The 25,977-nt window shown below is 42.1% G+C and overlaps 2 protein-coding genes across 2 annotated transcripts in view; one reads left to right on the top strand and one right to left on the bottom strand.

The window, feature by feature from the left end:
- The window catches only part of ASTN2 (astrotactin 2), a 1,265,353-nt gene that overhangs the window by 590,255 nt on the left and 649,121 nt on the right, over positions 1 to 25,977 (bottom strand). The gene's annotated exons all lie outside the window — the stretch shown is intronic.
- TRIM32 (tripartite motif containing 32) lies at positions 74 to 25,231 on the top strand. The gene is made up of 2 exons (XM_053695401.1): positions 74 to 142; positions 20,345 to 25,231. The coding sequence occupies exon 2, from the start codon at positions 20,351 to 20,353 to the stop codon at positions 22,295 to 22,297; it is 1,947 nt and encodes a 648-aa protein (XP_053551376.1). The 5' UTR covers positions 74 to 142; positions 20,345 to 20,350; the 3' UTR covers positions 22,298 to 25,231.

Raw genomic sequence — 25,977 nt, 5'->3', positions numbered from 1 at the left:
GCAGTCGTGCATCCAATACTCCCGCCTCTTCTGACAGAATCACCAAGCGGACTACAAGTCCCAGCATGCTCTTGGAGGTTGGCGGAATCACCGTCACTGAACGACCCTCTACCCGTCCCGGTGTCGGGTGCGGCAGTGACAGGTAAGATTCTAGCGCATTAAAAACGGGTTACATTATATGTTCCCTGCATATAACCGGGATAGTACGGACAGTAGCGTTAGAGTGGCTGCTCGGTAAAATGAGGGTAATAAAATAGCAAGACTATGTCGAAATATGGTACCTGGACTATAACAATATGACATATATCTCTGACACTGCGTTTGTATTATATCGCGATATGCTGTTATTACAGCAGCACCTGGCTGACCGTGCCCTAATAACATTATAATTGCTAGCTCCAGCCCATTTTATGATTAGCTGGCATATTTGCAAATGCCCAGCACTAGTGAATCACAACACTAATATGTGGTGGCCCTGCCCTTACTGTACTGCGGTAGCAGGAGCCCTAGTACAGTACAAAGTGCACTAGCCGGTAAGTGCTGCTGTATATCACATGACATTAATTACCTACTGTTGTCTAATGTCTGGCCCCTGTCATTTTAACCCTGTGGTTGCCACAGGCTCAAAAGAAGCAGTAAACTGCTGGGAGGTAGCTACTGATTGGTTGCTACACAGATATGCCCTTGTCATTGGCTCACCTGATGTATTTTGCTAGCTCACAGTAGTGAATTGCTGCTCCCTGAGCCTACCTAGGTTTACTCCTCCTCAAATAATACATAGAGAGAGAAGCAGATTTGATAATAGAAGTAAAATGGAAAGTTGTGTAAAATTGCATGCTCTTTCTGAATCGTTACTGTCCCTTTAAATAATGTTACACCATATAACGTATGTAAAAGGGACTATTCAATCTCTGGGTGCAATAGACAAAGTATGGCGTTAGGATGATGTATTACTCATTATACGCCCTATTATTTATGCCCTTCAGCCTGTCTACCCGCCATAAGGTCAAAGTAACCCTTTCATGAGACTGAGTACAATTGCATTACTGTTTTCTTCCCCAACAAGTTTTGAAACATTTCTTGGAGCCCTAGGAGCAAGCTCAAAAATGAAGGTGCCGAAAAATGTTCATTGTCTCTGTATCTATATTATAAATTCCCATATTGTACGTGTTTTTATTGTATACATGGACAGGTATGTATAATAGATAAATATATGTACACATAAACTCATATCTGCACACAGAACAATGATTTAACAGCTTGGTTGCCAGTATCGCACAGAACGGTTGTTAATCCTCTTGGCAGGCAGTGGCTTATAAAACAGATCTGTATTTTTTTTGCCAGCTAGGGGCTCACAGCAGCCCTCAGTGGAGACTCGTGTTCCCTGCACAGTTTATGAAACACACATCAGACCCATGTGTCCTGCAACTCTTTCTTCTTAATGTTTCAGGGACAGCACATTGCATTGCAGTTAGGGAGGAAAAGGGAGACTAGATTACCACATCTCATTGGTTTGGCAGTAACTAACCCCCCAAGGAAGGCAACATTACTTTGTTATAACAATCTACTCAATATAATGCATATTCAATTGGAGAAAAGGCTATATAAAGTGGCTTAGCATCAGCTGTGCAATATTACAACCCAAAATAACTTGGATACAATCTAGTCTTTGTTATTCAGCAAGTAGCCTACTAATCATTCCCTTGTGACATTATATTAGAATTGTATTTCTGATAACCTATTAAAGAATATAATGAACGTATAATACTGTGCACAATATCATAATCGGCTGTACAACTTCAGATCCCAGAGTGATCATGATCTGAGGTGTACAGTATATGCTCACACAGTTTCAACCAAAGGATTGAAGAATGTCAAGTATTCTGGGCGGAACGTATAGTAATGTCATTGCCTACTGGTTGTGGTTGGTTTCTACACCTATCCAAATATGAAATCAGTTGCCTAAAATATTGCTGGCTCCTTTATTCTGTGTGACCTTTTAGTTTCAAATAAAATATATTTAACCTTGGGACTAATAATAGTAATGAGGAAAAAAAAATCTTAATCCAGGAACTCAAATTATTATTATTATTAATTATTATTATTATCAGGTATTTGTAGAGCGCCAACAGATTCCGCAGCGCTGATGGAATTAAAGGGACAAGAAACCCTCACAATTTCTTTCATGATTTGGATAGAACATATCAACTTTCCAATTTACTTCTATTATTAAATTTGCTTTGTTATCCTTTGTTGAAGGAACATAATTGCACTACTGGCAGCAAGCCAAACACATCTAGTTAGCCAATCACAAGAGACAAATGTGTGCAGGCACCAATCACCAGCTATCTCCCACTAAGGTATGTGCATATTATTTTTTAACAAGGAATACCAAGAGAACGAAGCACATTTCAACATAGAAGTGAATTTAAAAGTGTTTTTTTTTTTTTAATTACCTGCTTTATCTGAATCATGCAAGTTTAATTTTGACTTTGATAAAAAAACATTTTCCGTTGTATAACATTAAACCTTAGCTTACAAGCCCACCTGCCCTGTATACTAATCTTACTCAAGGTGATTAACATCGCATAGCTTTTCATCATGTCATTATGTCAATAGCTTGCAGACTATATTGGCATGTCGTAAATAAATGATGACAATAACAAGACAGTATTTTCTCCCCACTTTGTACTAGTAATGATGTCCTAATTGGTTATCTCTGGAGATACTGCTTTGTGTGCGTTATGCTGAGTAAGATAAAAATAAAATAAACTGACTCACGTTATGTGTTATTTATTATTAATGAGTCCTAATGTCATTTCACATTACAGCAGGAAATCCCTCTTGGTGAATGTAGGTTTCTTTGCTTAGAATGAGTAGTCCTAGCTTTCTGGAAAATGACTAAAGTGAGCCTGTAAACCTGCTTCCTTTTAGCAGGTCGATTGGGAACAACATATCTGGCTATGATGTTGCTGAAGAAATGAACCTGTCACATCTGCAGATTGTGCTCTTTTATTAGTGTATAAAATTCTCCACTTTAAAGGGACACTGAACCCAATTTTTTTTCTTTTATGATTCAGAAAGAGCATGCAGATTTAAGCAATTTTCTAATTTACTCCTATTATCAATTTTTCTTTGTTCTCTTGCTATCTTTATTTGAAAAAAAGGCATCTAAGCTAAGGAGCCAGCAAATTGTTTGTTCAGAACCATTTAAAGCACTTGTATATTAGTGCTGTCCAATCAGCAAGGACAACCCAGTTTGTTCACTAAAAAGTGGGCCGGCATCTAAACTTACATTCTTGTTTTTCAAATAAACATACCAAAAGAATGAAGAAAATTTGATATAGGAGTAAATTAGAAAGTTGTTTAAAATCGCATGCTCTATCTAAATCACGAAATATTTTTTTTTGGGTTCAGTGACCCTTTAACCCCTTGAGTGCTAATGACGGCTCTGAGCCGTCACAGAGTTTCCCACTCTGGTGCTAATAACGGCTCAGAGCTATCACTAACACTCTCCCACCTTGAGGGAGATCTGGGGGCTCCTACCCCGGCGATCAGGCCTGCATAGTGACAGGCATCGCTGGGGCTTCACATTATGTGTGGTGACGTCATGCGCATTAACGTGATGACGTCACCGTGCAACTTTACTTATACTTAACAATGTTAAGTATAGGAGCAGGGGGCATGCTGCTTAGAAGCCTGTAGCTCAGGCATCTAAGCAGCTACAGACCAACAAGACCCACTGTTGGAAAGGTAATCGCCTAAGTGTAAGTCTTAGGGATCTGAAAAAAGAAAAAAAAAGTTAAAAAAAAAATTTGTTCAAAAAATAAAAAACCCTTAAAAATCTTAGCACCGAGGTGGGAAAGTTCTTAGCACTCAAAGGGTTAAAGAAGAAAAAAGTATACCCACTGCATTTTTTCTATTTCTTGGTGATTTCATCTCCACACTTTAAGGGATAGGAAAGCCAAAATTTAAACTTTCATGATTCAGATAGGGCAGCAACTTTCCGATTTACTTCTATTATCAATTTTTATTCGTTCTCTTTGTATCTTTATTTAAAAAAGCAGGAACGTAAGCATAGGAGCCGGGTCATTTATGGTTCAGCACCTGGGTAGCGCTTTTTGATTGGTGTCTAAATGTAGCCACCAATCATCAAGCCCTACCCATGTGTGGAACCAAAAATGGGCCAGCTCCTAAGCTTACATTCAAATAAAGATACCAAGAGAACAAAGAAAAATTGACAATAGGAGTAAATTAGAAAGTTACTTAAAATCTATCTGAATCATGAAAGTCTAATTTTGAAAAGACTATTCATTTAAAGGGATAGGAAAGACAACATTAAACTTGCATGATTCTGAATGTAAATTCACTTCTATTTTTAAATGTGATTTGTTCTTTTTGTATTCATTATTGAAAAATTCAGTAAGACAGGTTACCTGCTGTAGTGTGTGTGTGTCTGTATTCAGTCAGTAAGGCTGATTACTTGCTGGGGTGTGTGTCTCTGTATTCAGTCAGTAAGGCAGGTTACCTGCTGGGGTGTGTGTCTCTGTATTCAGTCAGTATGGCAGGTTACCTGCTGGGGTGTGTGTCTCTGTATTCAGTCAGTAAGGCAGGTTACCTGCTGGGGTGTGTGTCTCTGTATTCAGTCAGTAAGTCAGGTTACCTGCTGGGGTGTGTGTCTCTGTATTCAGTCAGTATGGCAGGTTACCTGCTGGGGTGTGTGTCTCTGTATTCAGTCAGTAAGGCAGGTTACCTGCTGGGGTGTGTGTCTCTGTATTCAGTCAATAAGGCAGGTTACCTGCTGGGGTGTGTGTCTCTATTCAGTCAGTAAGGCAGGTTACCTGCTGGGGTGTGTGTCTCTGTATTCAGTCAGTAAGGCAGGTTACCTGCTGGGGTGTGTGCCTCTGTATTCAGTCAGTACGGCAGGTTACCTGCTGGGGGTGTGTGCCTCTGTATTCAGTCAGTATGGCAGGTTACCTGCTGGGGGTGTGTGCCTCTGTATTCAGACAGTGCGGCAGGTTACCTGCTGGGGTGTGTGCCTCTGTATTCAGACAGTGCGGCAGGTTACCTGCTGGGGTGTGTGCCTCTGTATTCAGTCAGTACGGCAGGTTACCTGCTGGGGTGTGTGCCTCTGTATTCAGTCAGTAAGGTAGGTTACCTGCTGGGGTGTGTGTCTCTGTATTCAGTCAGTACAGTAGGTTAGCTGCTGGGGTGTTTGTCTGTATTCAGCCAGTAAGGCTGACCTGATGGGGTGTGTATCTCTACTTAGTCAGTAAAGAAGAAGGTGCTGTGTTGCTTGTTTTGTTCTCTCTCTCTCTCTTTCTCTTTTTCTCTCTTTCTCTCTCTTTCTCTTTTTCTCTTTCTCTCCTCTCTCTCTCCTTTCTCTCCTTCAACAAAGGATACCAACGGAATGAGGCATATTTGAGATTGGACATAAATTGGAAAATTGTTTCAAACTGTATTCTCTATCTGAATGATAAAATTAAAAGCTTTGGATTTCATGTCCCTTTAAAGGGATACTAAAACCATATTTTTTCTTTCATGATTCGGATAGAGCAAGCATTTTTAAGCAACTTTATAATTTACTCTCTTTTTTTTTATCAAATTTTAATTGTTCTCTTGCTATCTTTATTTTAAAAGCAAGAATATAAGCTTAGGAGCCGGCCCATTTTTGGTTCAGGACCTGGGTTATGCTTGCTTATTGGTGGCTAAATATACCTACTAATCAGTGAACACTATCCAGGGTGCTGAACCTAAAATGGACTGGCTCATAAGCTTTAAAGGGACACTGAACCCACACAGCCTTTATATACAAGGTAATCACAGAAGTAGAAAGTATATTAACCCTTTGAGTGCTAATGACGACTCTGAGCCGTCACAGAGTTTTTCACTCTGGTGCTAATGACGGCTCAGAGCCGTCATGAGCACTCTCCCACCTTGAGGGAGATCTGGGGGCTCCTAACCGCTCCTACCCCGGCGATTGTGCCTGTAGAGTGACAGGCATCGCCGGGGCTTCACGTGATGTGCGGTGACGTCACGCGCAATGACGTGATGATGTCACTGCGCAACTTTATTCATACTTAACAATGTTAAGTATAGGAGGAGGGGGCATGCTGCTTAGAAGCCTGTATCTCAGGCATCTAAGCAGCTACAGACCCCCAAGACCCACCATTGGAAAGGTAATCGCCTAACCTTTCCAACAGTTGAAGTATTGGGGGTCTGTAAAAAAAATAAAAAAAATGTAAAAAATTTAAAAAGCTATAGAAAATATTAGCACCCAGGTGGGAAAGTGCTTAGCACTCAAAGGGTTAAAGGGACACTAAACCCATTTTTTTTTTTCTTTCATTATTCAGATAGAGCAGCAATTTTAAGCAACTTTCTAATTTACTCCTATTATCAATTTATCTTCGTTCTCTTGCTATCTTTATTCGAAAAAGAAGGCATCTAAGCTAAGGAGCCAGCCAATATTTGGTTCAGCACACTGGACAGCACTTGTTTATTGGTGGGTGATTTATTCACCAATCAGCAAGAACAACCCAGGTTGTTCACCAAAAATAGGAGTAAATTATAAAGTTGTTTAAAATTGCTGCTCTATCCGAATCATTAAATAAAAAATTGGGTTTAGTGTCCCTTTAAGTATGTTATCCTATTGTATGGTAAAACAGGGGAGGGACTTTGAGAAACCTATATATTCCCTAAATGTGGCACAGTGATGCGCAAACTCTGGTCTATAATCAGAGTCAATACTCTTTATCAAATTATAACTGAAGGCCTTGAGTAGAATGGTGTCCTTTATCTGACCTTTTAGGGGTCCAATATCTACAACTAAAACTGGCGCCACCAGCTATATTAATTACCAGGAGCAATATTTATAATGCTGAAGTGTCAGCTAAGAACTTATACTTTCATATTTGCTGGTAGAGGGAGTATAATGACATACTGACTGCAAACCATTAGTCTCTGTAATGAGACAGAGTATTAATATCAACTAAATCAATACTTACCAACTTGCTTTTGTGAATAAATACAGCAAATGAAATTGTGCACACAACCGTATGATGTTCTGTAGAAGGAAGGCTGGACGGGAAACTCAGTATATACTGTCACAATTACACAGGAACTTACCAATATATAGGACGCAATCCAATTAACCTTATATTTAAAGTGACAGAATTGTTGTCATCAATTGTGGTGTCTTAGTCGTCCCAATCATAGCTCAAAAGATGAAGAGCTCAAGCACTTTGGAAACAACAGATGTTACTTTCTATAGAGTTCATTATAAGGTAATAGGGACAGTTATGTGCTGCACCCTGCAGTGCTCTAAGTCACAGTTATGTGCTGCACCCTGCAGTGCTCTAGGTCACAGTTATGTGCTGCACCCTGCAGTGCTCTAAGTCACAGTTATGTGCTGCACCCTGCAGTGCTCTAGGTCACAGTTATGTGCTGTACCCTGCAGTGCTCTCAGTGCTCTGTCACAGTTATGTGCTGCACCCTGCAGTGCTCTCAGTGCTCTGTCACAGGTATGTGCTGCACCCTGCAGTGCTCCCAGTGCTCTGTCACAGGTATGTGCTGCACCCTGCAGTGCTCTCAGTGCTCTGTCACAGTTATGTGCTGCACCCTTCAGTGCTCTGTCACAGTTATGTGCTGCACCCTGCAGTGTGCTCAGTGCTCTGTCACAGTTATGTGCTGCACCCTGCAGTGCTCTGTCACAGTTATGTGCTGCACCCTGCAGTGCCCCCAGTGCTCTGTCACAGTTATGTGCTGCACCCTGCAGTGCTCTAGGTCACAGTTATGTGCTGCACCCTGCAGTGCTCTGTCACAGTTATGTGCTGCACCCTGCAGTGCCCCCAGTGCTCTGTCACAGTTATGTGCTGCACCCTGCAGTGCTCTAGGTCACAGTTATGTGCTGCACCCTGCAGTGCTCTGTCACAGTTATGTGCTGCACCCTGCAGTGCTCTGTCACAGTTATGTGCTGCACCCTGCAGTGCTCTGTCACACTTATGTGCTGCACCCTGCAGTGCTCCCAGTGCTCTGTCACAGTTATGTGCTGCACCCTGCAGTGCTCCCAGTGCTCTGTCACAGTTATGTGCTGCACCCTGCAGTGCTCTGTCACAGTTATGTGCTGCACCCTGCAGTGCTCCCAGTGCTCTGTCACAGTTATGTGCTGCACCCTGCAGTGCTCCCAGTGCTCTGTCACAGTTATGTGCTGCACCCTGCAATGCTCACAGTGCTCTGTCACAGTTATGTGCTGCACCCTGCAGTGCTCACAGTGCTCTGTCACAGTTATGTGCTGCACCCTGCAATGCTCACAGTGCTCTGTCACAGTTATGTCCTGCACCCTGCAGTGCTCTGTCAGTTATATTCTGCACCCTGCAGTTCTCCCAGTGCTCTGTCACTGTTATGTGCTGCACCCTGCATTGCTCCCAGTACTCTATGTCAAAGTTACCTGCTGCACCCTGCAGTGTTCTAGGTCACAGTTATTTGCTGCACCCTGCAGTGCTACCAGTGCTCTGTCAGTTATGTGCTGCACCCTGCAGTTGTTTCAGTTCTCTGTCACAGTTATGTGCTGCACCCTGCAGTGCTACCAGTGCTCTGTCAGTTATGTGTTGTACCCTGCAGTGCTCCCAGTGCTCTGTCACAGTTATGTGCTGCACCCTGCAGTGCTCCCAGTGCTCTGTCACAGTTATGCCCAGCACCCTGCAGTGCTCTGTCAGTTATATTCTGCACACTGCAGTTCTCCAAGTGCTCTGTCACAGTTATGTGCTGCACCCTGCATTGTTCCCAGTACTCTATGTCAAAGTTACCTGCTGCACCCTGCAGTGTTCTAGGTCAGTTATGTGCTGCATCCTGCTGTTCTCCCAGTGCTCTGTCACAGTTATGTGCTGCATCCTGCAGTTCTCACAGTGCTCTGTCACAGTTATGTACTGCACCCTGCAGTGCTACCAGTGCTCTGTCAGTTATGTGCTGCACCCTGCAGTGCTACCAGTGCTCTGTCAGTTATGTGCTGCACCCTGCAGTGCTACCAGTGCTCTGTCAGTTATGTGCTGCATCCTGCAGTTCTCCCAGTGCTCTGTCAGTTATGTGCTGCGCCCTGCAGTGCTACCAGTGCTCTGTCAGTTATGTGCTACACCCTGCAGTGCTATCAGTGCTCTAGGTCACAGTTATATGCTGCACCTTACAGTGCTCTAGGCCATTTATCTGCTGCACCCTGCAGTGCTACCAGTGCTCTATGTCAGTTATCTGCTGAACCTTGCAGTGCTCTAGGTCAAAGTTATCTGTTGCACCCTGCAGTGCTACCAGTGCTCTGTCAGTTATCTGCTGCACCCTGCAGTGCTCCAGGTCACAGTTATGTGCTTCACCCAGCAGTGCTCCCAGTGCTCCAGGTTACAGTTATGTGCTGCACCCTGTAGTGCTCCCCACTGCTCTGTCACAGTTATGTGCTTCATCCTGCAGTGTTCCCAGTGCTCTAGGTCACAGTTATGTGCTTCACCCTGCAGTGCACACAGTGCTCTAGGTCACAGTTATGTGCTGCACCCTGCAGTGCTCCCAGTATTCTAGGTCACAGTTACCTACTGCACCCTGCAGTGCTCCCAGTGCTCTGTCACAGTTATGTGCTGCACCCTGCAGTGCTCTGTGCTCTAGGTCACAGTTATGTGCTTCACCCTGCAGTGCACACAGTGCTCTAGGTCACAGTTATGTGCTGCACCCTGCAGTGCTCCCAGTATTCTAGGTCACAGTTACCTACTGCACCCTGCAGTGCTCCCAGTGCTCTGTCACAGTTATGTGCTGCACCCTGCAGTGCTCTGTGCTCTAGGTCACAGTTATGTGCTTCACCATGCAGTGCTCCCAGTGTTCTATGTAACAGTTATGTGCTGCACCCTGCAGTGTTCCCAGTGTTCTAGATCAGTTATGTGCTGCACCATGCAGTGCTCCCAGTGTTCTAGATCAGTTATGTGCTGCACCATGCAGTGCTCCCAGTGTTCTAGATCAGTTATGTGCTGCACCATGCAGTGCTCCCAGTGTTCTAGATCAGTTATGTGGTGCACCCTGCAATGCTTCCAGTGTTCTAGATCAGTTATGTGGTGCACCCTGCAATGCTCCCAGTGTTCTAGGTCACAGTTATGTGCTGCACCCTGCAGTGCTCCCAGTGTTCTATGTAACAGTTATGTTATGCATGCTGCAATGCTCCCAGTGTTCTAGGGCACAGTTATGTGCTGCACCCTTCAGTGCTACCAGTGCTCTATGTCAGTTATGTGCTGTGCTCCGTCACATTTAGGTGCTGCACCCTGCAGCGCTCCCAGTGTTATATGTAACAGTTATGTGCTGCACCCTGCAGTGTTCCCAGTGTTCTAGGTCACAGTTATGTGCTTCACCCTGCAGTGCACCCAGTGCTCTAGGTCACAGTTATGTGCTTCACCCTGCAGTGCACCCAGTGCTCTAGGTCACAGTTATATGCTGCACCCTGCAGTGCTCCCAGTATTCTAGGTCACAGTTACCTACTGCACCCTGCAGTGCTCCCAGTGCTCTGTCACAGTTATGTGCTGCACCCTGCAGTGCTCCCAGTGTTCTAGGTCACAGTTATGTGCTGCACCCTGCAGTGCTCCCAGTGTTCTAGATCAGTTATGTGCTGCACAATGCAGTGCTCCCAGTGTTCTAGATCAGTTATGTGGTGCACCCTGCAATGCTCCCAGTGTTCTAGGTCACAATTATGTGCTGCACCCTTCAGTGCTCCCAGTGTTCTATGTAACAGTTATGTGATGCACCCTGCAGTGCTACCAGTGCTCTATGTCAGTTATGTGTTGTGCTCCGTCACATTTAGGTGCTGCACCCTGCAGCGCTCCCAGTGATCTAGATCACAGTTATCTGCTGCACCCTGCAGTGCTCCCAGTGCTCTGTCACAGTTATGTGCTGCACCCTGCAGTGCTCTGTGTTCTAGGTCACAGTTATGTGTTTCACCCAGCTGTGCTCCCAGTGCTCTAGGTCACAGTTATGTGCTTCACCCTGCTGTGCTCCCAGTGTTCTAGGTCACAGTTATGTGCTGCACCCTGCAGTGCTCCTAGTGCTCTATGTCACAGTTATGTGCTGCATCCTGCAATGCTCCCAGTGTTCTAGGTCACAGTTATGTGCTGCACCCTGCAGTGCTCCCAGTGTTCTAGGTCACAGTTATGTGTTGCACCCTGCAGTGTTCCCAGTGCTCTAGGTCACAGTTATGTGCTTCAACCTGCTGTGCTCCCAGTGTTCTAGGTCACAGTTATGTGCTGCACCCTGCAGTGCTCTATGTCACAGTTATGTGCTGCATCCTGCAATGCTCCCAGTGTTCTAGGTCACAGTTATGTGCTGCACCCTGCAGTGCTCCCAGTGTTCTAGGTCACAGTTATGTGCTGCACCCTGCAGTGCTCCCAGTGTTCTAGGTCACAGTTATGTGCTGCACCCTGCAGTGCTCCCAGTGTTCTAGGTCACAGTTATGTGCTGCACCCTGCAGTGCTCCCAGTGTTCTAGGTCACAGTTATGTGCTGCACCCTGCAGTGCTCCCAGTGTTCTAGGTCACAGTTATGTGCTGCACCCTGCAGTGCTCCCAGTGTTCTAGGTCACAGTTATGTGCCGCACCCTGCAGTGCTCCTAGTGCTTTAGGTCACAGTTATGTGCCGCACCCTGCAGTGCTCCCAGTGTTCTAGGTCACAGTTATGTGCCGCACCCTGCTGTGCTCCGGGTGTTCTAGGTCACAGTTATGTGCCGCACCCTGCTGTGCTCCGGGTGTTCTAGGTCACAGTTATGTGCCGCACCCTGCTGTGCTCCGGGTGTTCTAGGTCACAGTTATGTGCCGCACCCTGCAGTGCTCCGGGTGTTCTAGGTCAGTTATGTGCCGCACCCTGCAGTGCTCCCAGTGTTCTAGGTCACAGTTATGTGCCGCACCCTGCAGTGCTCCCAGTGTTCTAGGTCACAGTTATGTGCCGCACCCTGCAGTGCTCCCAGTGTTCTAGGTCACAGTTATGTGCCGCACCCTGCAGTGCTCCCAGTGTTCTAGGTCACAGTTATTTGCCGCACCCTGCAGTGCTCCCAGTGTTCTAGGTCACAGTTATGTGCCGCACCCTGCAGTGCTCCCAGTGTTCTAGGTCACAGTTATGTGCCGCACCCTGCAGTGCTCCCAGTGTTCTAGGTCACAGTTATGTGCCGCACCCTGCAGTGCTCCTAGTGCTCTAGGTCACAGTTATGTGCTGCACCCTGCAGTGCTCCCAGTGTTCTAGGTCACAGTTATGTGCTGCACTTCAGTGCTATTACAGACTCATTTTTGATAGGTGCATCCTTAAATTGTTGGAAAACTGTGTTTTAATTCTGTTTGCGTGGAAAAAAACACTTTTGCTATATACTTTCATTATTTACTTTGCCCCCTTTTTCTAGTACTAAAATTGTGAATTTTCAATTCTGAGAAGTAGATGCTGCAGACTACACAAGGACCCTGCTGCATATCTGCCACTAATTACACTGCATACTGGTGATAAAATACTGCAGCAAGTCTTGTTTACACCATTAACGATTCTGGATTGGCTCTTCTAAATAAGGGGAGTGGTGGGGGAAGTTTTGACCATTGAAAAACAATTGCTGCAAACAAGGTGATAATGTATTCAAACATGTTCACACTCAATCTGTCGGCATGTTAAATAGTTGCACGACAGAAGCTGGTGTTTTATGTCTCTTTAACCCTAACCAGTGCTCATTTGCTCACTGCAAACTGCATTCCAATTGTAATTGCCCCAGAAATAGCCCCCAAAACCACAATTAATCCTAACTCCCCTGTAACAATTAACCTTGCCTGCTGCATACACGCCCCCTAGTGTAACATATCCCCTTTATCCTTGTGTTCCTCTTAACAGAACATCACAAAATCATTTTGTCTAAATGCTTCTTAATGGGAATTCTCAGCTTAACGTCTGAAGCACCCCCTGTACCCCAATAATCCTATCTGTCAAGATGTTTAACCTTTGTGGTCTTGTGCAAAGTCTATTTTTCAGGGGCGCCTGGGCGGTTGTTGCTGAGAAATGTAAAGATTGTTAATAGTATTGGTTCTGTTGTTTATGAAGGTTAGAAAGGGCATTAAAAAGATTCCAGTAAGAAAGATCTGCTAGTGAGAGTGAAGTGTGCTGTGACCGTGTACTTATGTGTGTGACATCACTACATCTCACAGCATAAAGGGCAGGACAATCAAATAGATGGAGATCAAAGTGAGCAAAAATAATGCTTTAATGTAAGCATTTTACTATTGCTTGCATATACCTGTTTAACCCCTGCAAAGGGATATATCACATAGTTAAATTAATCTATGGAGCAACAATGCACTACTGGGAGCTAGCTGAGCACAGCTAGTGAGCCAATGACAAGAGGAATATGTGTAGCCACCAGTCACTAGCTAGCTGCCTTCAACAAAGAATAGCAAAAGAATAAAGAAAATATCCTTGTTTCAGAATCATGAGTTTATTCTTTTACTTTCATGTTTCTTACAAATATATATGAAGCACTTAAATTTGAATTTAATTTTCATAAATAAAAAGAGAGAAGTGCTCAACCTGGGAATGAACAATAGCATAATAGCTTGTTCTATGGCTAGTTACCACCCAAGAAGCAGCCTCTTTTTGCTCAACATGTGCCTTTCACAGAGAAGAACTTTCCTGTAGCATATCAGTCTGATCCTGCCTTAACAGTACATTCCAGCCCCGAAATACCAGGCAATCCCTCTCTGAACAAGGGAAACGGCAAACCCCAGACGTACGTTTCAGCCTAAGGGTGATGCAGGAATCCAGACATGGACCCGTTGCTCAGTGTGCCTAGAGGAATATGGCTGCACCTCACTGAGGAGGCCCACACTAGGCCGAAACGTACTTCTGGGGTTTTGCCGTTTCTCTCGTTCACAGGGGGATTGCCTGGTATTTCAGGACTGCACTGTTTAGTCAGGATCAGACTTATATGATACAGGAAAGTTCTCTGTGAAAGGCACATTTTGAGCAAAAAGAGGCTGCTTCTTGGGTGGTTACTAGCCATAGAACAAGCTATTATGCTATTGTTCGTTCCCAGAGTGCTCTTTTTATTTATATCTGTAATTAATCGCTGCTTTGTCAATGTAAAAATAATTGTCTTAAAAAATGTTTAAAACTGCCGTCTTGTTAGCAAAATGTGCTAAAACTTTCATGATTCAATAGCGCACACAATTTTAAACAACTTTCCAATTCACTTCCATTATCTAAATGTTTTTAGTCTTTTATTTGCCTATTTTCTGAGAAACCAGCTCCTACTGAGCATGTGTAAGATATACGCGTTTTGTGATTGGCTGATGGCTGTCACATGATGCACTAGGAAGGAAAATGTAACTAACTATTGGCTAGATTACGAGTCTTGCGTTAGCCTTAAAAAAGCAGCGTTGAGAGGTCCCAATGCTGCTTTTTAACGCCCACTGGTATTACGAGTCTGACAGGTACAGGTGTATTGCTCACTTTTCTCCTGCGACTCGAGCTTACCGCAAATCCCCTTACGTAAATTGTGTATCCTATCTTTTCAATGGGACTTGCATAACGCCGGTATTACGAGTCTTGGAAGAAGTGAGCGGTAGACCCTCTCCTGTCAAGACTCCTACCGCATTTTAAAAGTCAGTAGTTAAGAGTTTTATGGGCTAACGCCGTAACATAAAACTCTTAACTAAAGTGCTACAAAGTACACTAACACTCATAAACTACCTATTAACCCCTAAACCGAGACCCCCCCCATCGGAAACACTTAAATAAAGTTTTTAACCCCTAATCTGCCGACCGGACATCGCCGCCACTTTAATAAATATATTAACCCCTAAACCGCCGCACTCCCGCCTCGCAAACACTAGTTACATTTTATTAACCCCTAATCTGCCATCCCTAACACCGCCGACACCTACCTACATTTATTAACCCCTAATCTGCCGCCCCCAACGTCGCCGCTACTATATTAAATTTATTAACCCCTAAACCTAACACCCCCCTAACTTTATAATTTAAATAAAACAAAATAAAATTACTACAATTAAATAGATTATTCCTATTTAAAACTAAATACTTACCTATAAAATAAACCATAAGATAGCTACAATATAACTAATAGTTACATTTTGTATCTATCTTAGGGTTTATATTTATTTTGCAGGCAACTTTATTAACTATTTAATAACTCCCTAGTTAAAATAAATACAAATTTACCTGTAAAATAAATCCTAACCTAAATTACAATTACACCCAGGGCCGCCACTAGAAATTTTGGGGCCCCTGACTTAACCATTGATCAGGCCCCCCCCCCCCTTTGACATGTGCAATTTTTGACCAAGTGACTAAAACGTATATGCACTTTATTCTTAAGTGTCTATTTAAACTTGGAAATGTTGTAAAGGTAGTAATATACACACAAACAGACACACTCATACACTGAAACACACACACACTCACACATAAGGATTCACATATAGACACTCTAGCAGACACGCAAAGTAGCACACAAACACACTCAGACACAGACACCCAAACAGACACTCAGCACTTGATTACATTGACCTGACAAGTAATGAGGAAGACTACAGTTTGGTAAAAAAAAAGGAGATTTAGAAAACAAAATATGGAGTTCTGATTATCTTTTTGTAAAGGAAGATGCCAACTAAATGATGACAACAGCATGCAGTGGCTGAAAGGAAGGGTCTTGAACTGCCTAAACAATAATTTAAAAGGTTAAGTGGTGGATTGGTGACTTCCGTAAAGGTCTCAGTCTCAAAGTCTGTAGAAAGATGTGAATAATCAGTAGTAAGGTCAAAATGTCCTTAAAAGGAACAGACAATGGACACACACACACACACACAAATTCAAACATCCACATACACCCAAGGAAACACTGACAGAGACAGCTTCAGAAAACACATAATGACATACACACACACAGAGACACCCTCAGCCCTCAGAAAACACACAAAGACATACACAAACAGAGAGACAACCACTTAAACACAGAAAGACATACATACACACACCCTCACTGAGACATCCACAAAAAACACACAAAGACATACACACACCCTCACTGAGACACCCACAGAAAACACACACCCTCACAGAGACATCCAGAGAAAACACAGACATACATACATATGCAGGATTTAGGCTTGTTGGTATGTATTACTGAATAGTTTTAAGTTAACCTGTCTCATTTCAAACACTGAGCAATCTTGGTCTGCCAAAAGGGCACGTACCATTTGTGTATTGAGGAGGAAACATTTCTGCATGGTTTTAAATATAGAATTTCTACAGCACTGTCAAATAATCATAAATACACTGCTGCTAAAAAAACATGTTTTTATGGACCCCTGGCCCCACCATACAACTACTACCACACTGAAGTTACAATCCGAAATTGCACAAAGAAATAAAAAAACATTTGCTAAGTAAGTCCTACCTCCTCTGCAAATGAAAGTGATCTGCCGTCTGACTCAGGCACACATTGTACAAACAAAGTGCCAAGTCTGTCTCACACTGTGCATAGTGGTTTAGTGCACACTCAGAAATCCTCTCAAATGCTAATACTTTACTCCTTGTAATAACATTTCCCATGCTCAATTAGCACTCTGCTGTAGTACCCACTGGTGGCTGCCAAATTTTTTTTTTTAGTTCTTACCTCATTGGGCCCCCCTGGCCCATTGAGCCCCTGACAGGAGTCACCCCTGTCACCCCCTGATGGCGGCCCTGATTACACCTAACACATTATCATTAAATTAATTACCTAAACTAACTACAATTAAATAAAATAAAATAAACTAAAGTACAAAAAAAACCACTAAATTACAGAAAATAAAAAAATAATTACAAGAATTTTAAACTAATTACACCTAATCTAATCCCCCTAATAAAATAAAAAAGCCCCCCAAAATAATAAAATTCCCTACCCTATACTAAATTACAAATAGCCCTTAAAAGGGCCTTTTGCGGGGCATTGCCCCAAAGTAATCAGCTCTTTTACCTGTAAAAAAAAATACAATACCCCTCCCACATTAAAACCCACCACCCACACACCCAACCCTACTCTAAAACCCACCCAATTCCCCCCTTAATAAAACCTAACACTAACCCCTTGAAGATCACCCTACCTTGAGCCGTCTTCACCCAGCCGGGCACAAGTGGTCCTCCAGAGGGGCAGAAGTCTTCATCCAATCCAGAAGAGGACCTCCAGATGGGCAGAAGTCTTCATCCAGGCAGCATCTTCTATCTTCATCCATCCGGAGCGGATCCATCTTGAAGCCAGGCGACGCGGAGCATCCTCTTCTTCCGGCGAATGAAGGTTCCTTTAAATGACGTCATCCAAGATGGCGTCCATTGAATTCCGATTGGCTGATAGGATTCTATCAGCCAATTGGAATTAAGGTAGAAAAAATCCTATTTGCTGATCCAATCAGCCAATAGGATTGAGCTTGCATTCTATTGGCTGTTCCAATCAGCCAATAGAATGCAAGCTCAATTATATTGGCTGATTGCATCAGCCAATAGGATTTTTTCTACCTTAATTCCAATTGGCTGATAGGATTCTATCAGCCAATCGGAATTCAAGGGACGCCATCTTGGATGACGTCATTTAAAGGAACCTTCATTCGTCGGGAGTTGTCGGAAGAAGAGGATGCTCCGCGTCGGCTGGATTCAAGATGGACCCACTGTGTATTGTCTGTGCTAACCTGAAGCACATGATACAGCTGTGAAAAAGCCGCCAACATCACCAATCTCCTACTATTCACCACTTCTGTTGCATGAGCATGAAGATGGTTGCTCCCAGTGTGAGAATGCAGAAGTTCACCAAATGGTATTAGTAAAGATTAAATCACAAAGGCCCAAGAGGAAAACATGGTGAGCGTCAGTGCAATGTACCTTTACCACTAGCTCAGGACCGAATTAAAACTGTAACAACAATGTAATATATCATCTTTTTTCAACCTTATTATTTATGTCTTAATTTAAAGGGACATTAAACACCTCAAGATATTGATATAAATAGTTTAATTACATGTAGTAAAACAACTTTGCAATATACTAATATACTTACATTATTTATTTTGTTCTCCTTTCCTGTAATTTTATTCTGAATATTGTTGGCTTTCCAATTCATACTAAACATGGAAGTGCAGACACCGCTATATTACACACAGTCATTGGTTGCTCACTCTACTAAGCCATTTATACACATTCCTGATTGGCCTCAGCAGAAAAGGTAAACTAAGTTACAATATGGCGGTACCCACTGCTTTACGGACATTAACTTTATCGTTATTTTTTTCAATATTTAAATAACTAATAGCATTATTCTCAGGCTAATCTTTGCTCTGAATACATCACCCAAGCAATGATTTATTTAGGGCCAGATTACAACTGGAGCGCTAAATATCGCTTTCAAGAAAGCGATATTTGCTCTCCACTGTGTAATACTAGCGTATGCAAATGTGCGCTGCTATTACAAGTTAACAGCTCCCGTTCGCATTGCTGGGAAGCATTGTGCCCACGAGAGCACTCTTCCATAGGCTCCAATGGGAGAGATGGCATCAGAACCTAAGGACAGCAAATCTAAATATATAGGTATATGATTATATACCTATATATTTATGTTTATATACAGCACATATTAACACATAAATATATAGGTTTATAAGCATATACATTATATATTTACTGGGAACACACAGTTCCCATAGACACATATTAACACATAAATATACAGTATGTATGTGTATATATATATATATATATATATATATATATATATATATATATATAATAGCCATATATACTGGGAACACACAGTTCTTATAGACCACTATGTAAAGGCACTTTTCAGTGCCGTTTTTTTTCCAACACCCCACTCCCGCCAACTTTAGCCCCAAAATATTGCCTAGTGCAGTTATTTTATTAAAAATAAAGATGCTGCTATTGTTGTTATTTTGTAATAAAATACACTACCCTGTATTTTTGTGGCATATTTAAACAAAATTAACCAGAGATTTGATCTCTGGTTAATTTTATAAGCGCTAATTGCTACTGTGAGCTCGCAGTAGCAATAACCAGCCACTTGTAATAGCTGGTTAATTATCGCACGCCTTCAAATGGGCAAATGGGTCATTTAGCGTTCCATTTATAATCTAGCCCTTAGTGTTTAACGTCCATTTAACATTTTTATAGCGGAGTGTATTGTTGGATTGATTCCTTGTATTTGCAACTCAAATGATTTCATACAAGGAGGTAAACTAAGATTTGTGTATAATACAATCCGTGCACATCACAAGATCAGTCTCTCCCTGTGCTTTCTACTCATATCCCAGCTTAATATTTTTTTCCAGGTTCTGCAGAGTAATCGGCAAAAGACAACAGGTCGCGGCTCACTGGCGCATCACTACTTGATTGTTTCAATAACAAGTTTAGCTTTCTGCAGTTGCTGAGCTCGCACTGCATTAACACAAACTCCATGACCGACGCATTTGTCATTCCCAAAACGTAATCTGAACCGTACAATCTATCTTTTAGAGGAAGGGAATTATTTAGCTGCCAATAGACCTCTCTCTGTTTCACTTATAAATTATGTAGGCAAATTACTCTTATCAAACGGAGCGGCTGGTTAGCAATAGAGGCGTTCAAGTGTGAGATTAGTAGAGATTCAGCTGCCCTCGTTTTCTCTCCACCCTTCCTTCCTTTTTAATACGGTTTGCATCAATCTGTAAACTGATCATTTTAAAGCAATCTACAGCTGCCAAATTATTATTGCAATGAGGGCAGTCGAGGGCAGATGTGCAAGGGGTTTGTTTGTTTTTAAACTTCTAAATTTGTCTATAATTTTAATGAAAAGTGATCATTCCTGAAGTGAGAATACTGTCATATTGTATATATAAAAATACAGCACAGGCAACCGAGCTATTCTTTTATCATGCTTAGCGTTTGCTAAAACTTAACCCTCCTGGGCTCTCAAAACCTAGAACTTTGCTCTGCTTTGCTTTTACCACTTATAGACTAATGTATAAGGAAAAAAAATATTTAAATAAACTTTATCTATTTATCCATCTATCTAAATTTCCAATAGTCCTGAACTAGTAAAAACATTTTAGTTTTTCTGTCTAATAAACTAGAGAGATATTTTTCCACCCCTGTATATTTGAGTTTATTCTTGATAATTACACTACTCTCACTAATCTTTTTTTCATTACTACCTCCTATACAACTGTAGACCTTGTTTGGAGTCTGTTCTAGTTTACCCATATTGTACTTCTGTTTAATGTAAAAAAATTAGTTTTTTTTTTAATGGTTCTTCTTTTACCCCACAGGAAAACATGGCAGTACTTCAATCTCTGAACATGGATGCCTTGCGGGAGGTTCTAGAGTGTCCCATATGCATGGAGACCTACACAGAGGAGCTGCAGAGACCGAAGCTATTGCACTGTGGCCATACAACCTGCAAGCAGTGCCTTGAGAAACTCTTGGCCAACACTATCAATGGCATACGTTGCCCATTCTGTAGTAGGGTCACTCGTATCACCAACCTCACACAGCTGGCTGATAACCTGACTGTCTTAAAAATAATTGACACAGCAGAACTTGGACAGACTGTCAGTGGGCTGATGTGCAAGATGTGTAGCCGGAGGCTACCAAGGTACTTCTGCCTAAGCTGTTCTCAGGTGTTGTGTGAGGCCTGTAGAGAGGCAAACCATACGTTGCCAGATCACCATGTTCTTCCGTTGCGTGAGGCTGCCGAGGAGCGCAGACGAACTCTGGAGGGGAGGCTTGTATGTCTCAGACAAAGGATGCAGGACTTGCAGAAAAGAAAAGCTTCCTTAGAAAGTGTTTCTGCTCAGATAAAAGCAAAGTACAAATCTGTCCTCCAAGATTACAGTAAAGAGGAGGGTCGGATACAGGAGGAACTTGTGCGCTCTCGCAAGATTTTTACTTCTTCTCTGGCAGAGATTGAAAGGTTAAACAATCAGATATTGGATGAGCAAGCTTACCTATTAAACATTACTGAGGTGCAGGTGGTTTCTAGGTGTGACTTCCTTCTGTTAAAGATAAAACAGTCGGATACTGCTCTTCTGGAAGAGTCTCTGGAGGAAGAGGAACCTGAGCTTGCAACAGACATGCCTCCAGAGCTCACATTGCAGGATGTGGAGTTCCTCAAAATTGGACATGTTGATCCTTTACAAGTGGGTGAAGTAGTCAAGAAGCCATATGTTATCAGTGTACAAGACCCTCTCCCTGAAGCATGTGCCTTTCCACTGGTTACATGTAATGAGATGGAAACACAGCCAGAAGAAGTCAGCTGTGTTCCATCATGTCCCTTTCCTCCTCTTACCCGGCTGCCTGAGGCAACATGCAGTGTTCAGCAGTGTCAGTTCCTCAGGAAGATGGGCTCCAAGGGCAATATGCCAGGCATGTTTAACCTACCAGTCAGTCTGCATGTTACGGCACTGGGAGAAGTACTTGTAGCCGACAGGGGTAACTTTAGAATCCAGGTATTTAACAGAAAGGGTTTTCTGAGGGAGATTAGGCGAAGCCCAACTGGTATTGATACATTTGTGCTCAGTTTCCTCGGAGCTGACCTGCCCAATCTTATTCCACTTTCAGTAACCATGAATTGCCATGGATTGATAGGAGTGACTGATAACTATGATAACTCTGTCAAAGTCTATACAATGGAGGGACACTGTATTGCTTGCCACAGAAGTCAGCTCAGCAAACCATGGGGCATTGCAGCCATGCCCTCAGGTCAGTTTGTTGTAACGGATGTGGAAGGAGGGAAGCTGTGGTGTTTAACTGTAGACCGCAGCCTAGGAGTAGTCAAATTTAACCGACTCTGTAGTGCTGTGCGTCCAAAGTTTGTTACTTGTGACCAAGAAGGAACAGTATATTTCACACAGGGACTAGGTCTGAACTTAGAAAACAGACAGTACGAGCATCATCTGGAGGGTGGCTTCTCCATTGGCTCTGTAGGGTCTGATGGCCAACTGGGTCGACAGATCAGCCATTTCTTCTCAGAGAATGAGGACTTCCGTTGCATTGCAGGCATGTGTGTTGGGGCCCGAGGAGACTTGATTGTTGCTGACAGTGGCCGTAAAGAAATCCTTCATTTCCCTAAAAGTGGTGGTTACAGTGTCTTAATAAAGGAGGGATTGATCTGTCCTGTAGGAGTGTCTGTCACTCCAAAAGGACAACTGTTGGTGCTAGATTGTTGGGATCACTGTATAAAAATCTACAGTTACAATATACGTAGGTATTCCACCCCTTAGAGAAACATACAATGACACTTATGTCAGTGCTAGCAGGCAGAGAACAATGTTATCCAAAATGTTGTATTTTCTGTAATGTTGACCTGTAAATAAAATGCACTTTAGAAGCAGCATCCCATGTATACGCACATACGTCCCTACAAAGTCATGTTTTTTTTCATATACCAGATGCACTCCCTAGCTGAAAATCCGTGTCTTTTGTACGTAAACCTCCCACTCTATAAAAAAAAAATAACACAAAACTTGTCAAGCTCAGCAATATAGCAGAGAAATGTGTCTGCCTCTAACAAACAATCAGCCCAAAGTATAGGTTTCTTTAATAGACACATCAATTGAAATGACATTTCCGAGATCTGTTCTGCCCGGGAATTACAGACGGAACATGATTTGCAGTCATGTCATAAGGAGTGAGATGGAAAGGCTTTAAGTCCTCAGTCATGTCATTTATTTCGTACTACTTTCTCCTGTCTCATTCCCGACACAGAAGGATAGAAAAGGCAGGTGTGATTATAGTAGCTCAGCTTCTTCCGATCCCGGCTGATAGGAACAGATTAGTGCAGAACATCTCCTTAATATATCCCCGCAGACTACAGCACCAAAGTGAGGCCGACTATAGAGGCGTAGGAAATTGAAGTTGTTTAGTGGGGGAGTGAGATTAATTTAAGTGTTTCATTTGTTTTCAGATCTATCAGAAATGGATTTTTTTTTAAGTTGGACATTGTTAAAAATGCTTAGAGCTAAGGTTGCTCTCAGTAAATATACTGAATAAAATGAAGACTAGTCAAAGCGTTTACTAAATTGATTTTCCATGATTACAAAATGTAGGTCTGAGTAGACCATCTGCTGAAGATAAATGTTATGGTGTGAATTAGTTCATTTAATCTGAATGGTGTATATTTAGATTGCTTACTGATTAGAAAATAAAGCAATGGATTATTTGAAGATTGGTGTTTTAAAAAGCGTTAGACTCATGTCATGTCAAGGCTTGACAAATCAGAGGATCATGGTTGTTATGGTTACCTAAACCATACATTTGTTATAAGGGAATAATGTATTTATGGTTTTGCTGTAAATTATTTCTAAAGCGCAGTACAAGGTGTAGCTACACAAAGGTCATGTTATTAGATTTAGGGCTCGATTCTCTAAAGCTCTTTAAACTGGTGTCTAATCAGAAATACTAGGACCCTCAGGGTTTTTTTTAAAGGCATGTTTTATGTTGGGAGCTGTGTATTTCATTAAGAGGAGATCACTAATATGCTTTATGTTAAGGATAGACACTTACTTTACAATATGATCCTCAGTAAAATAAGCTGATGATTTCTCTCCAAGCCTCCTATGTTGTTATTTCCTGCTGCAGTTTAACCCAAATTGATGCTCCTCTAATTCCCCCAACAAAATTAACCCTTATGGCTAACACAAATTCCCCTCCCCCCCCATGCTATTAACCAAAATGTGATGTCTCCTTTGTTAATCTGCCGTTACTCTTAACACATCCATGTGAGCACCCACCACAAACAGTAATACAGACATTTCCAATATGTGTGCCCCTTGTGAATCTCCCCATTAGAAACAACCTGCCAACATCTAGGATAGTAGCGGTGGTAAGAGAGCGGGCAAGCTATAGGGGCAGATAGCATTATCAGACAACACTGGTGCCCATGTAATATAGGTATCACCATTATAGCAACTGGGATCAGAAACTCCCTGGGGGTTGGCCATAGCAATAGCGGAACCTCTGCTCAGATATATTGGCTGTGGCTAGATTGTTTGTTTGTTCTTTCCTAGAGTCTCTATTTTAGTGATTTGTTTGGGATTTCTCTCTGAGTGGGAAATGTGTTCGGTTAGCATACATTTTTATTAAAGGGACAGTCTACTCCAGAATTGTTTTTGTTTAAAAAGAAAGATAAATTCTTTATTACCCATTCCCCAGTTTTGCATAACCAACACCATTATACTAATGCACTTTTTACCTCTCTGATTACCCTGTATCTAAGCCTCTGCAGACTGTTCCTTATCTCAGTTATATTAATACATTTTTTTACCTCTGTGATTACCTTGTATCTAAGCCTCTGCAGACTGCTCCTTATCTCAGTTATATTTATATACTTTTTACCTCTCTGATTACCTTGTATCTAAGCCTCTGCAGACTGCTCCTTATCTCAGTTATATTAATATACTTTTTACCTCTGTGATTAACCTGTATCTAAGCCTCTGCAGACTGTTCCTTATCTCAGTTATATTAATATACTTTTTTACCTCTGTGATTAACCTGTATCTAAGCCTCTGCAGACTGCTCCTAATCTCAGTTATATTAATATACTTTTTACCTCTGTGATTACCCTGTATCTAAGCCTCTGCAGACTGCTCCTTATCTCAGTTATATTAATATACTTTTTACCTCTGTGATTAACCTGTATCTAAGCCTCTGCAGACTGCTCCTAATCTCAGTTATATTAATATACTTTTTACCTCTGTGATTACCTTGTATCTAAGCCTCTTCAGACTGCCCCCTTATTTCAGTTCTTTTGACAAACTTGTATTTCAGTGCCCTCTCATAAGTAACTCCAGAGGCGTGAGCACGTTATCTATATTGCACACATGAACTAGCAATGTCTAGCTGTAAGAAACTGTCAAAATGCACTGAGATAAGAGGTGGCATTCAAGGGCTAAGAAATTAGCATATGAGCCTACCTAGGTTTAGCTTTCAACAAAAAATACCAAGAGAACAAAGCAAATTTAATGATAAAAGTAAATTGGAAAGTTGTTTAAAATGACATGCCCTATCTGAATCATGGAAGTTTAATTCTGACTAGACTGTCCCTTTAAGTCTGAGGACATTAGGGAGTTATCTAAAGAGGTATAGGGCATTGGAGTAAAAAGCAAAAAAAATGATGATGGTTCAGTGCGTGCAACTAATAAAATATTAATTCAATTTACCTCTCTCTTGTTTTCATTTGTTAAAACAAAGTTCCTTTCCATGAGACCATACTGTGGTATGCACAAGAGCGTGCACATGACTTGAACACTTATTTGTCAGCAGTGTTTATAACAATGTCTGTAACAATGTTGTACTTTTAGTGGTCAAGTCACGTGCACGCTTCTGAGCATACATCAGTATGCTCTCACAGAAAGGGGCTAAGTTTGATAATAGAATTTGAATAAATATTTCTCCAACATTGGTGTGTCCGGTCCACGGCGTCATCCTTACTTGTGGGATATTCTCTTCCCCAACAGGAAATGGCAAAGAGTCCCAGCAAAGCTGGTCACATGATCCCTCCTAGGCTCCGCCCACCCCAGTCATTCTCTTTGCCGTTGCACAGGCAACATCTCCACGGAGATGGTTAAGAGTTTTTTGGTGTTTAAATGTAGTTTTTATTCTTCTATCAAGTGTTTGTTATTTTAAAATAGTGCTGGTATGTACTATTTACTCTGAAACAGAAAAAGGATGAAGATTTCTGTTTGTAAGAGGAAGATGATTTTAGCAGACAGTAACTAAAATCGATTGCTGTTTCCACACAGGACTGTTGAGATGAAGTAACTTCAGTTGGGGGAAACAGTTAGCAGACTTTTCTGCTTAAGGTATGACTAGCCATATTTCTAACAAGACCATGTAATGCTGGAAGGCTGTCATTTCCCCTCATGGGGACCGGTAAGCCATTTTCTTAGTTAAACATAAAAGA

The sequence above is a fragment of the Bombina bombina genome, chromosome 12 (genome assembly GCF_027579735.1).
Source record: "Bombina bombina isolate aBomBom1 chromosome 12, aBomBom1.pri, whole genome shotgun sequence".
Lineage (NCBI taxonomy): Eukaryota > Metazoa > Chordata > Amphibia > Anura > Bombinatoridae > Bombina > Bombina bombina.
The sequence above is the reverse complement of the archived record's forward strand: the minus strand, read 5'-3'. Positions and strand labels throughout refer to the sequence as shown.